The sequence below is a fragment of the Ptychodera flava genome, chromosome 7 (assembly GCF_041260155.1).
Source record: "Ptychodera flava strain L36383 chromosome 7, AS_Pfla_20210202, whole genome shotgun sequence".
Classification (NCBI taxonomy): Eukaryota; Metazoa; Hemichordata; class Enteropneusta; family Ptychoderidae; genus Ptychodera; species Ptychodera flava.
The window spans coordinates 2341705-2357479 of record NC_091934.1 but is presented as its reverse complement, the minus strand read 5'-3'; the positions used below and the strand labels follow the sequence as shown (position 1 = coordinate 2357479).

Sequence of the window (15775 nt, the reverse complement as noted above, 5' to 3'; positions counted from 1 at the left end):
TAGATAGCATCAAGAAATGATAGTTACATCTTCTTGAAATATTTCTATGATATGAAATGCAGATTGGGGAAAGTGTTATTACCAGGTACTCTCAGGAGTTTCCTGATAACCAAGAGATTCATATGCAAACTGTTCATAGGTATCACTTTTCCTAATTAATCACTAGTCATGCCCATTATAAGATGATAGTTTGTCCAATGATTGCACAATCAAAGTGCTTTTAGTCTCTTTTCAATTCATGTAATTGACCACATAAATGTATGCCATCTATAATGATTAAAAATACAGTCCTTACACGACAGTAATTGTGCAAATGATTTTGACCGTTTGCTGAAGTCAGGCCATGAACCATCTCTTTGTCTGTCAGAGTTGTCTAGAATCATAAGTCGCACAATGAACAAAGTGATCAATAATATTTATATAATAAATAACATTTGATGCCATAGGTTTTAGATGCATTTGTAACAAATGATAGCAGCTGATGTAGAATAGTTCGTATATTTTTTATTTCTCTGTACAGGTAAGATGTGCTTTGGAAGAGACAACTTTAAAATTCTTGCTCAAACTTCCCTGAAGGAAACTTTTAAATCAGTCTCATTTATTATCGAGAATGAAAATTGGGTTTCCATACAAATTTTAGCTCAGAGAAACACATCCAAAATATTTGAAATTCAATGTGGCCGTTCTGAGGAAATGTCAAAAACTTTATAAATTTTCACAAAAACAAGACAACAAAAACTCTATTTCCTCAACTTCATCGAGTAAATCTATATTAACAACAAACTAGAAAAGTATTGTAAACATGTGTGTGTGTGCAGATATCTCTGCCCAAGGTGTATATCAGACGTGTGTGTATGTGCAGATATCTCTGCCCAAGGTGTATATCAGACGTGTGTGTATGTGCAGATATCTCTGCCCTGGTGTATATCAGACGTGTGTGTGTGTGCAGATATCTCTCCCCCGGTGTATATCAGACGTGTGTGTGTGTGTACAGATATCTCTGCCCAAGGTGTATATCAGACGTGCGTGTGTGTGTATGTGCAGATATCTCTGCCCTGGTGTATATCAGAAAGGCAAGATTAGTGATACACTGCAAGATACAGTCCAGCAATGAGCAAGTTTACCTAGTGTCAAAACCCATCAGGCTTTTATTTTGACAAACATTTTATAGGATATGTTACTACATACATGTTAATTTGCAAAATCTTATATCATGTTTCATGCCATGTTGACATTAAATTTAGTTAAAAGCATTTTGTGCCAGACGTTTATGCAAGGTATCAGTATCTGCCATATTCCAGAAAATTTAGATTTCATTTCATTTCATCTCTGGAGAAGCAAATCAAGGACTATTGATAAATTATTTATATTGTACCACTAAATAAGTGAAATCAAATGAAGATTTGCCTATGTACCTGTAGTGTGCCTATGGATGTTATAACTAGTGGTTGATAACAGACTTATAGGAAAACTGCTTGATAATATTGGTCTACTAGCACATGGAGAGTGAGATCACTGTGAGTTAATTGGATTCTTCTTATTTGTCCATTGAAAAGCGCAGATTCCAAGGTGATGTATAGAGTGATATAGAGGCATGCCATATAGAGTGTTTCCATCAAAGTCTAACAATAGCCACACTGTTTGTTTTTATTCTTTTTTTTTTCAGTTGTGAATTGCAGTCCTGGTGAATTCCAGTGTGAAAACAAACTGCTTTGCATCGCTGAACGCCAACGTTGTGATACTGTTAATGACTGTGCTGATGGCAGTGATGAAGTTGATTGTCCAGTAACATGTCGTGTTGAAGAGTTTCCTTGTGCTGATCGTAGAGAGTGTATATCTCTATATCAGCAATGTGATGGCAAAGCAGACTGTAAAGATGGAAGTGATGAGGTGGATTGTCGTGATGTGTGTACTTCAGGACAATTCCAGTGCGCCAATGGCCAGTGTATTGATGAAAGAAGAAAGTGTGACAATAATGTGGACTGTCCTGATGGCTCAGATGAAATCAATTGTCGTAAGTGGTTTCACTTTTAATCCACAAAATATAAACCATGGTGGACCTTCAAAGTGATTTTAGACTGTGGCATTAGAGCCTTACTATAGCATTGACCCTTAAAATAGTTTTGACACTAACCATGGTGTCAAACCCACTTTCAGAACTATATTCTGTATTGATGCTTTCGTATCATCAATTTTAATTTCCTGAATGTGGTTGCAATGGGGTGTAAATGTTTGTCTACAAAGCATAAGTCAGACACATACACACACAAACTTTTCCCAACAGTTCAGAAACAAGCAGTACTTAAATTCACAACATCTGTCTTGACCTTTTGACTTAGAGCTAATTATATCATAAGTATGACAACAGGCTACCTATTAAGATCAGACAGGCTGGCCAATATTTCTCCTAGACTTTGTGCTTGTTCACTCATAAAACACATTGCAGACGATATACCTACAGTATGTACCAGGCCTCTGTTAGTCAGAGTTGTTTACACTGTCAGAGTAAACATACCATTACCGACCATTGAGAAAAAATTCACCATCAGATTTATCACATTTTTGGTGTCTTGAGCAAGGGATATCCCATTCTTGAATGATCCTCTTCACGATCACTTGAAGATTCATTCAAAGGTACTTTCTTCTTCAAAACATGTGACGAGTTATAGGAGAAAACAGTCATGACTTCAGATTTTTTCATATCGGAATTCTACCTTCCTACAATTTATTTCATTTGAACATTCATAATCATTAAATCATAACATTCTTAGATCATCATATAAAATGATATGAAATTGGGAGAAATGTTGAACACTGCAATGCCTTTATTACAAGGCCTAGAATCAGACAAAGTGACAATTACCGTGGAAACATTTTACTGTTTTTACAGTGATTACGCTTCACATCAGTGAGTGTTAATATTTGCTTTCCCGGCCTTGTCCAGTGCTCCAAACATTACTACATATTAAACTATTGAAGAAACATCTTAACTTATCATCTTTCTCTGGGAGTGGTATGTTCTCCTGAAACCACAGTTAAACACTTTGGCTTTGACAGACCAACATAATCTGTTGTCACATTACACTTTTTTATGATTTGACAGCTGTGCCCGCTGGTACACCTACCACCAAGCCCTGTAAGCAGGATGAATTTACCTGTGATAATCTTGAATGTATCAAGGGAGACTATGAATGTGATGGTGATAGAGACTGTACTGATGGCTCTGATGAAATGGCATGTGGTAAGTTGCCTGCCCTGTAGACCTCTCCAATATACATTGGCTACTAGTAAAGAAGTATTAAATGTGAATTCAACTCATATGATGCAACAGAATACAAGCTCTGCTGAAGTGTTATTTGCATCTGGTCCTAAAGTAGAAAAGACATCAAAATACCTCTGAAAGTCACACCTCTGATCATAAAAGTTGCTTTGTAAGAGAGAATTAAAACTTCATCTGAAGAAGAACAATAGCTCTTTTCACCCTAAAACTTGATGTGTATAAATGTAGTATTTTATATGATGTAGCTTTGTCTTGGCGACTGATGTAGCTTTGTCTTGGCGACTGATGTAGCTTTGTCTTGGTGACTGACTGTAAGTAATATTTGGCTTTAATATTTCTTCATATAGCTACTCCACCACCTTGTGAACCAAATGAATTTGTTTGTAGTAATAATAACTGTATCCAGAGAATCTGGAGATGTGATGGTGATGAAGACTGTAGTGATGGCTCCGATGAAGTACAGTGTGGTATGTATCTCAGGGTTCAGTCTCTTGATAAACAGTTTCAATTGTACAATTTAAAATCATGAAATTTTGATGTTTATGTGTATCTCCACATGTGTCTTTGTCCTTTGCATGTTGATTCTCTTTTATCATTTCTGATTTGTACTGTTGTAACTCTTGAATATATGTTTTCTTTCAGCTGCTAAATTGCCTGGTCAACTTTGTGAAACTTGGGAATTCCAATGCTTAGCATTAGATGAATGTGTTCCAGCAAGCTATCAGTGTGATGATGAAATAGATTGTACGGACAGATCTGATGAAATTGGATGCTGTAAGTTACATGTGCTGGAAATTTTCCTGCCACTAATTTCAGAATTTCTGGTGTAAGAAGTTATACTAAAACACCACAAAATCATGGCCTTTCAATGAATTCATAAACGCAATCAATCAGTCAGCTGATAAGTCCTGCAAGATTGCCTACCTAGATGACATGACGGGATTTCTCAATTCTTGCACTTTTGCTTAAAATTCATTCAAATGAAATCAACCCCTACCATATCTATGCTGCTGTAAAATGTACATTGTTGTGAAAAAATTTGAATATTGATGACTTTTTGAATGACATTTTTATTCTCAAATACTCCTGTCATTATTTGTTGAATTCCAGCTGCACCTGTTGTTGTTACACCTCCTGAGAGTTTTGTTCAAGTGACTGTTGGGCAGACAGTGATTTTGAAATGTGAAGCTGAAGGTATTCCAACACCAATCATATCTTGGAGACTTAATTGGGGACATGTTGGACCTGCTCCCAGGGTAAGTGATAAACCAGCTACTGAGGTCGTTGATTGTTTTTATGTCGTAACAGATTATTAAAATTCTGAAATTAAATCAGTTTTAAGCTTGTGTGTGTTCCAACTTTGCTATGTATAGCACTGTTATTTTCATGTCTCGACTAATCAGATAGCTGTATTTTTACCTTCAATAAACTGGTATGCTATGATAAAAGTTATATCATACCAGTTTATTGATAGCACATATATAACAATCTGATCAGTGGAGACATGAAAATGCCAGTGCGATGCGAGCTCTCAGCTTGAGAAAATTCCTTGTTTAACATTTCATGCCAGACTTTCAATATACTCTCATGATATAATAGCTATAAACCACCTCAGCAATGGGTATACCACGTGGTTTTGACTAGTTCACTCCATGCAAGCACTTGTTATCATTTGTACATGTATGTTGCGAACAAATTAAATCTTTTGTGGTAAACCAGTCGCTGGGGCGGTTTATTGCTTGAATGAATAATTGCCAATTTCACTCAGTGTCAAGTCAGCTCTTGACTTTCAATCCAGTACCTTTACAAACTCTCCAGTCATCTTCTATTATACAAAGATTATCATGCATTGTTCATTCACAATTTTCATCATGTTCTTAGCTCACATTTGGTATAGTTATATATGTACCAAAGAGAGCTTGTATTGTTAGTTGGCGGTGACTGTGTGTATGTAAAAATTGTCTGCTACATAAAAAAACTTCAAAACCACAGCATAGTATTTGCTGTAAAAATGCACCCAGTGGAGATGTGAATTTGTGCAAATGTACATGCTGGTGTTAAAAGTATGCAAATCCGGTATTAAAGAAAAGGCAAAATCATGCAAATTGCTAACATTCTGTAACCACAGCCCAGATTTATTTGAAACTTAGTGTACATGTTCTGTAAGGTGACTTTAGTTAGATGTGTTCAAATTGTTGTTTTGGTCGAAAATTTTCTCTAAAATGCTTGTCCAATAATTTGAGACTTGGTGTGCATGATCCTTGAGTTGACCTCAGTTATATGTGTTCAAATTATGGTGAAATTTCTATATTTGTATTTTTGGGCCATTTTCCCTATATTTCGTCAAAAAATCTTTTACTCCAAAACTGCTTGTCAGATTGCTTTGAAATTTGGTATGCATGATCTTACTTGTTGATGCATAGATGAGTGTGTAGACATGACTGATCGTCACATATGTGTTGGACTTCAGGTAACATCTACATCAATTGCTGGTGTTGGAATACTCACAATAACTGATGCCAGGCCAGAAGACAGTGGTGCCTATACATGTGAACCTATGAACAATAAAGGCTACATCTTTGCTGTGCCCGATGGAATCGTAGCAGTCACTCGTAAGTATTTGTGATTCTGTGATCGACTAATATACGGCATCCCAGCAACTTATAATTTGCCGAGCTTGTTGAACAAACTTTGGTAGTCAAGATTTTAGTGAAAGGAATGATGAAGAACTTTGCACCCCATCAGTGCTTGAATTTAATGGAACCATGGTGCTTAAAAGTGCATAGGCACTCAAGATGTCTTGAATATTGTTCTCCTTGCTTACTCAGTTTCTTCTGTAAAGGTTCACATTTGTTTATACTGAAAACAATTTGTTTTTACCAAAATCAAGTTGGTGACAGTGTTAGCTGTGTGGCTTGTTGCCATTTGTCATTGTTTCTGAAGTGTTCTTGCACATGATATACAAATGTGTCTGTTTTCAGTGCTTTTATCTTTCTGTTATTCTTGTACATTTTACAGCACCTGAGGGAGTATGTCATGATACAGTTTTCAATGAAGACGCTGTCATTTTAGATGAGTGTGTTCAGTGTTTCTGTTTTGGTGTTGTACAATATTGTATTAGCAGCAGTTATTACAGATACCAGGTAAGCCAGCGTTAGCCCTCTCATGAATACTGCATTCTGGATTTCTATGTGACAATCTGATCATTTAAAGTTAATCATGAATAGCTAAACCCTTTTCCTCAAAAGAAGATTACAATTCACAATCACCAGACTAAATTTTTCGAAAATATGCTAAGTTTGATGAACTTAAAATCTAAACTATCTTTCAAGAATTACATGTTATTTCATAAACTATCTGTTCAATGCTAGTCAACAATCTTATTATAGATATTTATTTTGGAAGTATCAAAATGACACAGGTATATGGGTAGCATTTTGAACTTAAATTTCTAAGAATTTCCAGAGAATTCAACTTTGTAAAAAACAGAAAAATTTATCATTAGCATTGAGGAACATCCTTACTGTTACCATCTGATGAAAGTTCTATTTCAATTACTGCTTTCCAAACAAGTGCAATTCAGTGATTTCAAATTTGTTGAAGTCAAATGAGACATCCAATTCATTGTTGTTGTTCCAGAATACCATCTATTTCAGTGAGGAAGGAGATGCTAAAGGTGTAGAAATAGCCAAGTACAGGAATAAGCAGGTAGATGTTTTGGATAGCAGATATTTGAAAGTCCAAAAAATCACCGGAGAATTATTTGTACAAGATTTTACTGAGGAGTTGGGAAAAGGAGATTTTTACTGGATGCTGCCCGCTGAGTTTTTGGGTAACCAGGTAAGCTGATATTATTTTTGAAATCAAATAGATATACTTTATAAAAATGTAAAGTAATACAGTGTCAAAGAAATGCAGTTTCATTGTATTTTAGTTTCAGATAATTGAACTTGCACAACTTTATCAGTGAATTAATGTCACACTACTTAGATTCATATACCTTTATAGCACTGTTGGTTTTTCTATCATGACATATTTTACATCACAGGCCTGTAGGTATGTGTTTGTGTGTGTGGAATATGTATATGGACATGTTTATTTACATAATGGTCAATAGTCATGACAAAATTACATGACTTAGTCATTGATAAAATATTCCTTCCAAGGAGAGTGGTTTAGCTCAGTGGTATTGTCCACATTCTATCTTGGCAAAGTTATGGTATTCAGAGTCAGGGTGTGAGTTAAAGGATGTCTTTTAATCTACAGAATCATCAAAGCCCTATTAGCAGTTTTATCAATAAGATGATTTGAAATCAAATGCAACTTGCGTAAAAATGCTTACTGAAGTGTGGCCATAGAACTTAGCTCAACAATGGTGATGAACTCACAGCTAAGATTTACATACCTTAGCCTTGTTGGTTTTTCAAACAAATAATTTTCAGCTTGCAACTCAAATGTGGCAGTGGCATATGTATGCGAGTAAGCAAGTGAATTTCATTGACCAAATATGGCAGTGGCATATGTATGCGTATAAGCAAGTGAATCTCATTGACCAAATATGGCAGTGGCATATGTATGCGTGTAAGCAAGTGAATTTCATTGACCAAATATGGCAGTGGCATATGTATGCGTGTAAGCAAGTGAATTTCATTGACCAAATATGGCAGTGGCATATGTATGCGTGTAAGCAAGTGAATTTCATTGACCAAATCCAGAACCAAGGATTAGGATACTGACATTTTCAAAAGCAACACAGTATAATAACAGTATTCCAAATAATTCTCTTTAGGTTGGATGGTATTTTTTTGGTAAATAAATAAAAAAATAGAGTTAATAGGGCTTTAAGTTAACCTGTTTGTGTTAGCTAGGTCTGACAGTCTACAATCAAACAATGAACAACACTTTGAAAATCAGGTGCAACGCTTAAAACAATGGTGTGACAAAAACTATCTTGATTTAAATACTGGCAAAACAAAGGAAATGATCATTGACTTCAGAAGGGCAAAGAAGAAAATCGATTCCCGTAAAATAAATTCTGAAGTTGTAGAGCGTGTTTCAATATACCGTTATCTCGGATCACTCATAGATGACAAATTGACATTTCAACAGAACACTGAATCCATTTACAAGAAAAGTAAACAGCGAATGTACCTACTGTGCAAACTGAGATCACTGAATATTCATCCACATATATTGAAAACGTTCTACTCTAGTCACATTGAAAGTGTAATTACCTTCTCATTTTTGAGCTGGTGTGGAGGTCTGACCGTTTCGAACTTGAACAAACTACAAACAATTGTTAACACCTGTTCCAAAATCTGTGGCCGTGAATGTAAGAGCATGAAATCACTGTATGAGAATAGAGCTTTTGTCAAATCTGTTAAAATCCTCGGGGATCCTTCCCATCCATTGGCTCAGCTTTTGAGGAGCTCCCGTCAGGTCGCAGGTATAAAACTCTAGCTTTAAGAACATGTCGTGCTCGACTTAGTTATGTACCCTCTGCCATCCGACTTCTCAATCAGAGAATGTCTTAAGTCCACTGTTCAACACTTATTGTAACAAGTTTTTTCGTTTTTAATGTGTATTACCCTTTTTATCACCGTATTTTTAATGTTGTTTGTCTGTGCCATTGCAAGATAAGTTTCCCATTTTTAGGGACAATAAAGTTTAATAATAATTATAATAATGAATAATCTGTCTGATTAAGGTAGTACATGCCTCAAAATTGAAAGACTAAACCTTTAACCTTTTCACCCCCAATTCCCTGTAAACAGGTCCACAATCACCATTGATAACATTTGGTTTGGGTCAAGCCATGGTGGTGAAAGGGTTAAAGGCGGAGCCTCCCTTTAAAAGGACGCCAAGGTATGGCGGCGTTCATAAACAGGCAACACGCGGGCACACGCTCCAGAAAATGCCACTTTTTAGTTTTCCCGGCCGCAAAGACACAGACAGACTGCCAAGCGGTCAGCACAAAGTTGCTGCCGATTGAACTCTGTGGTTATATTCAAAGTCTAACGCGACTAGAAGACAATTTTTTTAGGAAATTTGAGCGTTTGTGGTGGGGAATCAATGACCGTTGCCGATTTGAACCGACCATCAATCAAAAGCTTGCATAAACTCTGTTTACAGGATTAGCAAAATGTGACAAAAGGTTGAGATCAGTTTGTGTAATAAATGTTATAGAAATCAAACATCATACTGGCCAAGCGTTTGACTGGGAGGAGAACTCCACTAATGCGAGAACCTGGGATTGAAAAGTGCGGCTTTAAAAGGACATTTTTAAACCATTTCCTTTCAAAATCAAGAATAAAAATCAGAGGTCACCATTCTAAACTTGGGAGTAGAGAAACAATTTACATAAAATAAATCAACACTTGCGTGCTAACTTTTTGAGGAAAAATGAAATTTTCAAAATCAACAAAAATAAGCTGGCAAGCACTTTAGTTACACCATGAGCTTCAAAATGCGCCTCCACAAGTAATAGACCAAAAAAAGCATTGTAAAAGTTTAGGAGACCATGAATCTGTCCCTGAAGTGCATTCTACCACAAGTTGATTTATTTTGCATTCAATGTAATTGGCATGGCTTAGTATTTTCACAGCTTTAGAACTGTCTACTATATTGTTATCACTATTGTTCAGGTCCAAAAGGTATTCACTGAGCATAGCCTTCTACCGTCACTCTTTTACATCAATAAATTGTAGTTAGTACATGAATACCTAAGAAACAAGTGATGTACGTAACATATACCGGTAGAATAGTTTACTGTATCAGAAATTGAATGCCATCCTCTCTCTGAACACAGGAAGTTTGCTTTTCAATAGACACCTGGGTGGTCCATTGATGTTCTGTAAATCCTTAAGAATATTGAGTTTAACCCTGAAAGCCTTGCTGGCTAATTACAAAACTAATCAATTGTGGTATTGTGTTGTAGTTTGAATCCTAATTAAGATGGCTATCGTTATTGTGACAGTCCAGTAGTGTAGCTTTACATGATAAAGATTGACTATCTGCCAAGGAACACTTGTTGATGGTCATGTTGGTTGCTATTCAGTCTAACCAATCTGATGTACAAGGCCACATACTATTGTACTACTGTGTTTGTCTATTCATGATATATACCATGCCTTGCAATTGATTATCTGTGTCAATGTACTTCTGATCAATTCATTTCCACCTAATTTGTTTACAAAATATGCACATCATGCATCAGTTACTTGTTCAACAGTTCCATTGTCAATGTTAAACTTCATAAAACTTTCATTATGACAACAGAACTTTTCTAGAAATTACAACTTATTTTATCATAGACCCTTTTCTTTAGGGTTTGTGGGTTTATTTTGTATGATGAAATCTCAGTTGATCAATTACCAAGACAGCCATTATCTGCCTTTGGTGAGATTCAGAATTCTCAACTTCTCAGTCAAATTAAGTTTAAAGTTAGCGTACTTCTGAAATATCTTCAAGTTCAAACTATCTGCCGTAATTTCCATGGTCCACATTAGTACTCACCACGGTCCCTCCACAAAACCGTGTACTCACCCTGTGGAAGATTAAAGTTTTGAAATATTAGACACTGGATAAGTAAGTTTGTATGAACATGAATGTACATTCTTTTTAGGGATGTTGTTGACATGTCTTGTGTACAACTAGTTTCAGTATGGTCATGATAGGATCATATTATCTCGGTGAATGACTGCTGTTTTCAAGACAAATAGCAAAGCTGCTCACATACACCCTATTACAGCATAGCGTTTGTTTTGAAGCTAGCCTATTGGTCATGACATAAAAATCAATACTTTTCATATTCCTAGTCCATTTTGTGTTGATTTCATTTATGATTTGAACTTGGCTGTGGCATGTCAGACAGAGAGTGTTCAAACACTCAAAGGTCAGTGACCTAAACCTCAGTGTTGTAAAATCTTATGATCATCAATGGAATGGCTGCACAGCCAAATCAGGATGAAGTGTCAATGACCTGGAATTTTTCCTCCTTTGAAATTTGTAGCTCACAAGCTATGGTGGAAAACTACAGTATATGATTCAGTTTGAGACGACAGAAATCCCAAGAGCTTCTGATGTCCCTGATGTTATAATCAGAGTAAGTTTTTTTTAATGTCTAATTGATTATAAACATCTACTCAAAAATGAGCGGCCAAGTGTTTGTACTGACACTTTCCTCTACTTCTATAAGATAGAGTATTTGTGACCTTTTGCAAAGGTCATACAACCTAATCTGGACCAATTACAGAATCTTTGAACTGTTTTCATAGATAACGATATATTTCATTCAATGTGTTGTATCACAATTTGTAGCACTTTCTTGTGACATCACAATTTTGGTTGATCTAGGGAAATGGTATCACCTTGGAATATAAATTTGATGAACAGCCAACTGTCGGTGTACAAAATAACAGAATAGTGAATCTTAGAGAGGTAAGGGTTTGTTACAATATCTGTGTCTTTACTTTCTAATATTTAAATTCTGTGGATGTAATACTGTATTACAAAGTTATTTGCATTATCTTAGTGTTCATTAAATTGGCCTTAGAGATTAACCAAACACAAACTTTCCTGTGTTTGAACCACAGTGAAGCATTTTAATTGATTTGGTCTTTTTGTATCTTGTATTATTATACACCTATATCTATAATGGGTCACTAAGTTACAACATGATAATGGGTCACTAAGTTACAACATGATAATGGGTCACTAAGTTGCAACATGACAATGGGACCCAAAATCATGACATGGGAAAAGTAGCATTTTTTGTTCATTTGATAATTTTATTTTGAACTAGAATAAAACTGGCAAATGAGAAATTTTTAATCATTTGGATATTTCTGTATTTTATATGAAACATTTGCAAAATCTATTTCAGTAAATTTTTTTTGTGATGCAATTGTTGCAGTTTGGTTGGAACAGAGTTGAGAAAGTAAGAGGCGATGTACCTGCACGAAGCAGAGCATCTAGACAGGATATAATGATGGCACTTCAGAATATTGAACATTTCCTTATAAGGGCATCTTATCATACAACTATGACATACTCAAGGTAAGATACACTTTGCTCTTCTATGAAGAAATCTTACATTTATAAAAGATTAAAATGTACATTCTGGGAAGTTAGTGTTAGTTTTTATTACAGACATGCGTCCTGTAAATGGTAGCAGACATTGAACATTTGCAGTGTAATGGTAGCAGCTGTCAAGGGAGAAAGGTATTCTTGATGGATGTCAGCTCAAAAACCCACAACATCTTACTCTGATGTGTGCAGAGATATGGCAGTAGATAAAACTAAGAATTATGAATTGATGAAGAAAACTATATAGATTGAACAATTTCTAATTGCAGCAATTACAATGAATAATTTGGTGTACTGGTAAAATGTAACAAAGCTATTTACAAAGTGTTGATGTACACTATGGTAGATTTCAGATATGTTTGCCAGCAAATTGGAAATGTCAGTTTCCATGAAAGACAACTGATAACAACATCGCTGCAATTATCCTGTCAACTGAATTCCTAAGGTTGAAAATATATTTGTAATGAATTGGTGTTGATAATGTTATCAAGATTTTTATGCTAACATTTCATAATGTCAGAATTGTTACAGTGGTATGGAATTATAAGTGGCAATATTGTCCCATCTGAATGCACACTTATATTCTTATGTGGTCTCAACATTTTAGCTTGAGTGATATATCATTGGATGTAGCTATCCCAGAATCCACTGGGCAACCCAGAGCAACTCTTGTTGAAGACTGCCAGTGTCCTGAGGGATATGGTGGTTTGTCTTGTGAGGTGAGTTTAAATGATTTAAACAACTCACTGGCTATTCGAGTAACTCAGTCTGCCAACCAGTCAGTGCTTCAGCCTGCAAACCATTCAGCTAACCTGCCAACCAGTAAGCTAGCCTGCTAATCAGTCAGCCAGCCTTCCAACCAGTCAGCTAACCTTTCAACCAGTCAGTTAGCCTGCAAACCATTCAGATAACCTGCCAACCAGTCAGCTAGCCTGCCAATCAGTCAATTAGCCTGCCAACCAGTCAGTCTGCCTACCAACCAGTCAGTTAGACTGCCAACCAGTCAATCAGCCTGCCAACCAGTCAGTCAGACTTCCAACCAGTCAGCTAGCCTGCCTACCAGTCAGTCAGTCTGCTAATCAGTCAGCTAGCCTGCTAACAAGTCAATTAGCCTGCCAAGCAGTCAGCTAGCCTGCCAACCAGTCAGTCTGCCTACCAACCAGTCAGTTAGCCTGCCAACCAATCAATCAGCCTGCCAACCAGTCAGTCAGCCTGATAATCTGTCAGCTAGCCTGCCAACCAGTAGTTAGCCTGCCAACCAGTCAGCTAGCCTACCAACCAGTCAGTTAGCCTGCCAACAAGTAAGTTAGCCAAGCAACTGGTCAGATAGCCTGCCAACCAGTCAGTTAGCCTGCCAACCAGTCAGCTAGCCTGCCAACCAGTAAGTTAGCCAAGCAACCAGTCAGTCAGTCAGACTGCAAGCAAGTCATGTCAGTTAACCCGCTAACCAGTCAGGGAGCCTACCAACCAGTAAGTTAGCCTACCAACCATTCAGTTAGACTGCCAACCAATCAATCAGCCTGCCAACCAGTCAGTCAGCCTGATAATCAGTCAGCTAGCCTGCCAACCAGTAGTTAGCCTGCCAACCAGTAGTTAGCCTGCCAACCAGTCAGTTAGCCTGCCAACCAGTCAGCTAGCCAGCAACTAGTCAGTTAGCCTGCCAACCAGTCAGCTAGCCTGCCATCCAGTAGTTAGCCTGCCAACCAGTCAGTTAGCTTGCCAACCAGTCAGCTAGCCTGCCAACAAGTCGGCTAGCCTGCCAACCAGTAAGTTAGCCAAGCAACCAGTCAGTCAGTCAGACTGCCAACAAGTCATGTCAGTTAACCCGCTAACCAGTCAGGGAGCCTACCAACCAGTAAGTTAGCCTACCAACCAGTCAGTTAGACTGCCAACCAATCAATCAGCCTGCCAACCAGTCAGTCAGCCTGATAATCAGTCAGCTAGCCTGCCAACCAGTAGTTAGCCTGCCAATTAACCAGTAGTTAGCCTGCCAACCAGTCAGCTAGCCTGCCAACCAGTCAGCTAGCCTGCCAATCAGTCAGCTAGCCAGCAACTAGTCAGTTAGCCTGCCAACCAGTCAGCTAGCCTGCCATCCAGTAGTTAGCCTGCCAACCAGTCAGTTAGCCTGCCAACCAGTCAGCTAGCCTGCCAACCAGTCGGCTAGCCTGCCAACCAGTAAGTTAGCCAAGCAACCAGTTAGTCAGACTGCCAACAAGTCATGTCAGTTAACCTGGCAACCAGTTAGTCAGCCTACCAACCAGTCAGTTAGTCTACCAAGCAGTCAGTTAGACTGCCAACCAGTCAATCAGCCTGCCAACCAGTCAGTCAGTGTGCCAACCAGTCAGTCAGGCTTCCAACCAGTCAGTCAGCCTGCCATCAAGTCAGTTAACCTGCCAACCTGTCAGCTAGACAGCCAACAAGTCTGTTAGCCTACCAACCAGCCAGTCAGGCTACCAAACAGTCAGTCAGCCTGGCAACCAGTCAGTCAGCCTGCCTGCAAAATAGTCAGTTAGCCAGCCAGTCATCCCACTAACTGGTTAGTTTGTCACCAAGCTGATCTACCAACTAGTCAGTTCATCACTCTAGTTAGCATACCAGCCTATCAATTAGCCTGCAAACCAGTCAGTCTATTACTAAACCAGCCTGCAAACAAGTCAGTCTGCCTAGTCAGTTTCTGTCTATTCCTGTCAACCAGTTAGTCAGCCTGCTAACCAAGACTTTTTCATGTAGCCTGCCAACTAGTCAACCTGTCTACAAGTAAGTTTTTCATTAAGCTTGTCTACGAACAAGTTAATTAGCCTACTAACCAGTCAGTTGGCATGCCAACCAGTCAGAAATGAAATTTGTGTATAGGTTATGTTGTAAGGTCAGGAAAAACATGAAAGAGGAAGAGAAGGCAGATATTTACCTTGTCAAAATTGTTCAATTTTACATAGTCTTTGGCTTATTGAAACAAAGAAAATAGCTTCATTTTTGGTTAAAATAAACAAGAAATTGCTAAACCTATCAAAATGATGTAGTATTTCTATATTACCTGTAGCATAGTATGGTTAACAATATAATACACCGTAACCAACAAGTACAGCAAGGCAGTCAAACATCATTTTCCAAATCACCTCAGCAGGTCAATGGTTAATTTTCTCTCCTTTCTCATTCTTTCACTTCTTATGTTAGCTTGCATGTCATTTTTCTAATTTGTTTATTTCTTGGTACTGCCAGGACTGTGCCAGTGGTTACCATCGTATTAGGAATAACCAATTCCTTGGTTCCTGTATACCATGTGATTGTAATGGCAAATCAGAACAATGCGATGCCAACACTGGAGTTTGTATGGTGAGTGCAATATTCTGAAATAAACCAAAGTGAAATTTGGAGTTAGTTTTATGTGTCTTCCTTTGGAACAAAATT

The 15775-nt window shown here is 37.5% G+C and overlaps 1 protein-coding gene across 3 annotated transcripts in view; it reads left to right on the top strand.

The window, feature by feature from the left end:
* LOC139136557 (basement membrane-specific heparan sulfate proteoglycan core protein-like) overlaps positions 1-15775 on the top strand; it is a 176993-nt gene that overhangs the window by 60148 nt on the left and 101070 nt on the right. For all 3 annotated transcript variants that reach the window (XM_070704289.1, XM_070704290.1, XM_070704292.1), the window contains 13 exons: positions 1667-2014; positions 3104-3241; positions 3628-3747; positions 3923-4054; positions 4391-4536; positions 5751-5892; positions 6299-6423; positions 6920-7120; positions 11292-11384; positions 11636-11719; positions 12195-12337; positions 12975-13086; positions 15587-15700. In XM_070704289.1, coding sequence (XP_070560390.1) covers positions 1667-2014; positions 3104-3241; positions 3628-3747; positions 3923-4054; positions 4391-4536; positions 5751-5892; positions 6299-6423; positions 6920-7120; positions 11292-11384; positions 11636-11719; positions 12195-12337; positions 12975-13086; positions 15587-15700 — 1898 coding nt within the window. The remainder of the gene's footprint in view (positions 1-1666; positions 2015-3103; positions 3242-3627; positions 3748-3922; positions 4055-4390; positions 4537-5750; positions 5893-6298; positions 6424-6919; positions 7121-11291; positions 11385-11635; positions 11720-12194; positions 12338-12974; positions 13087-15586; positions 15701-15775) is intronic.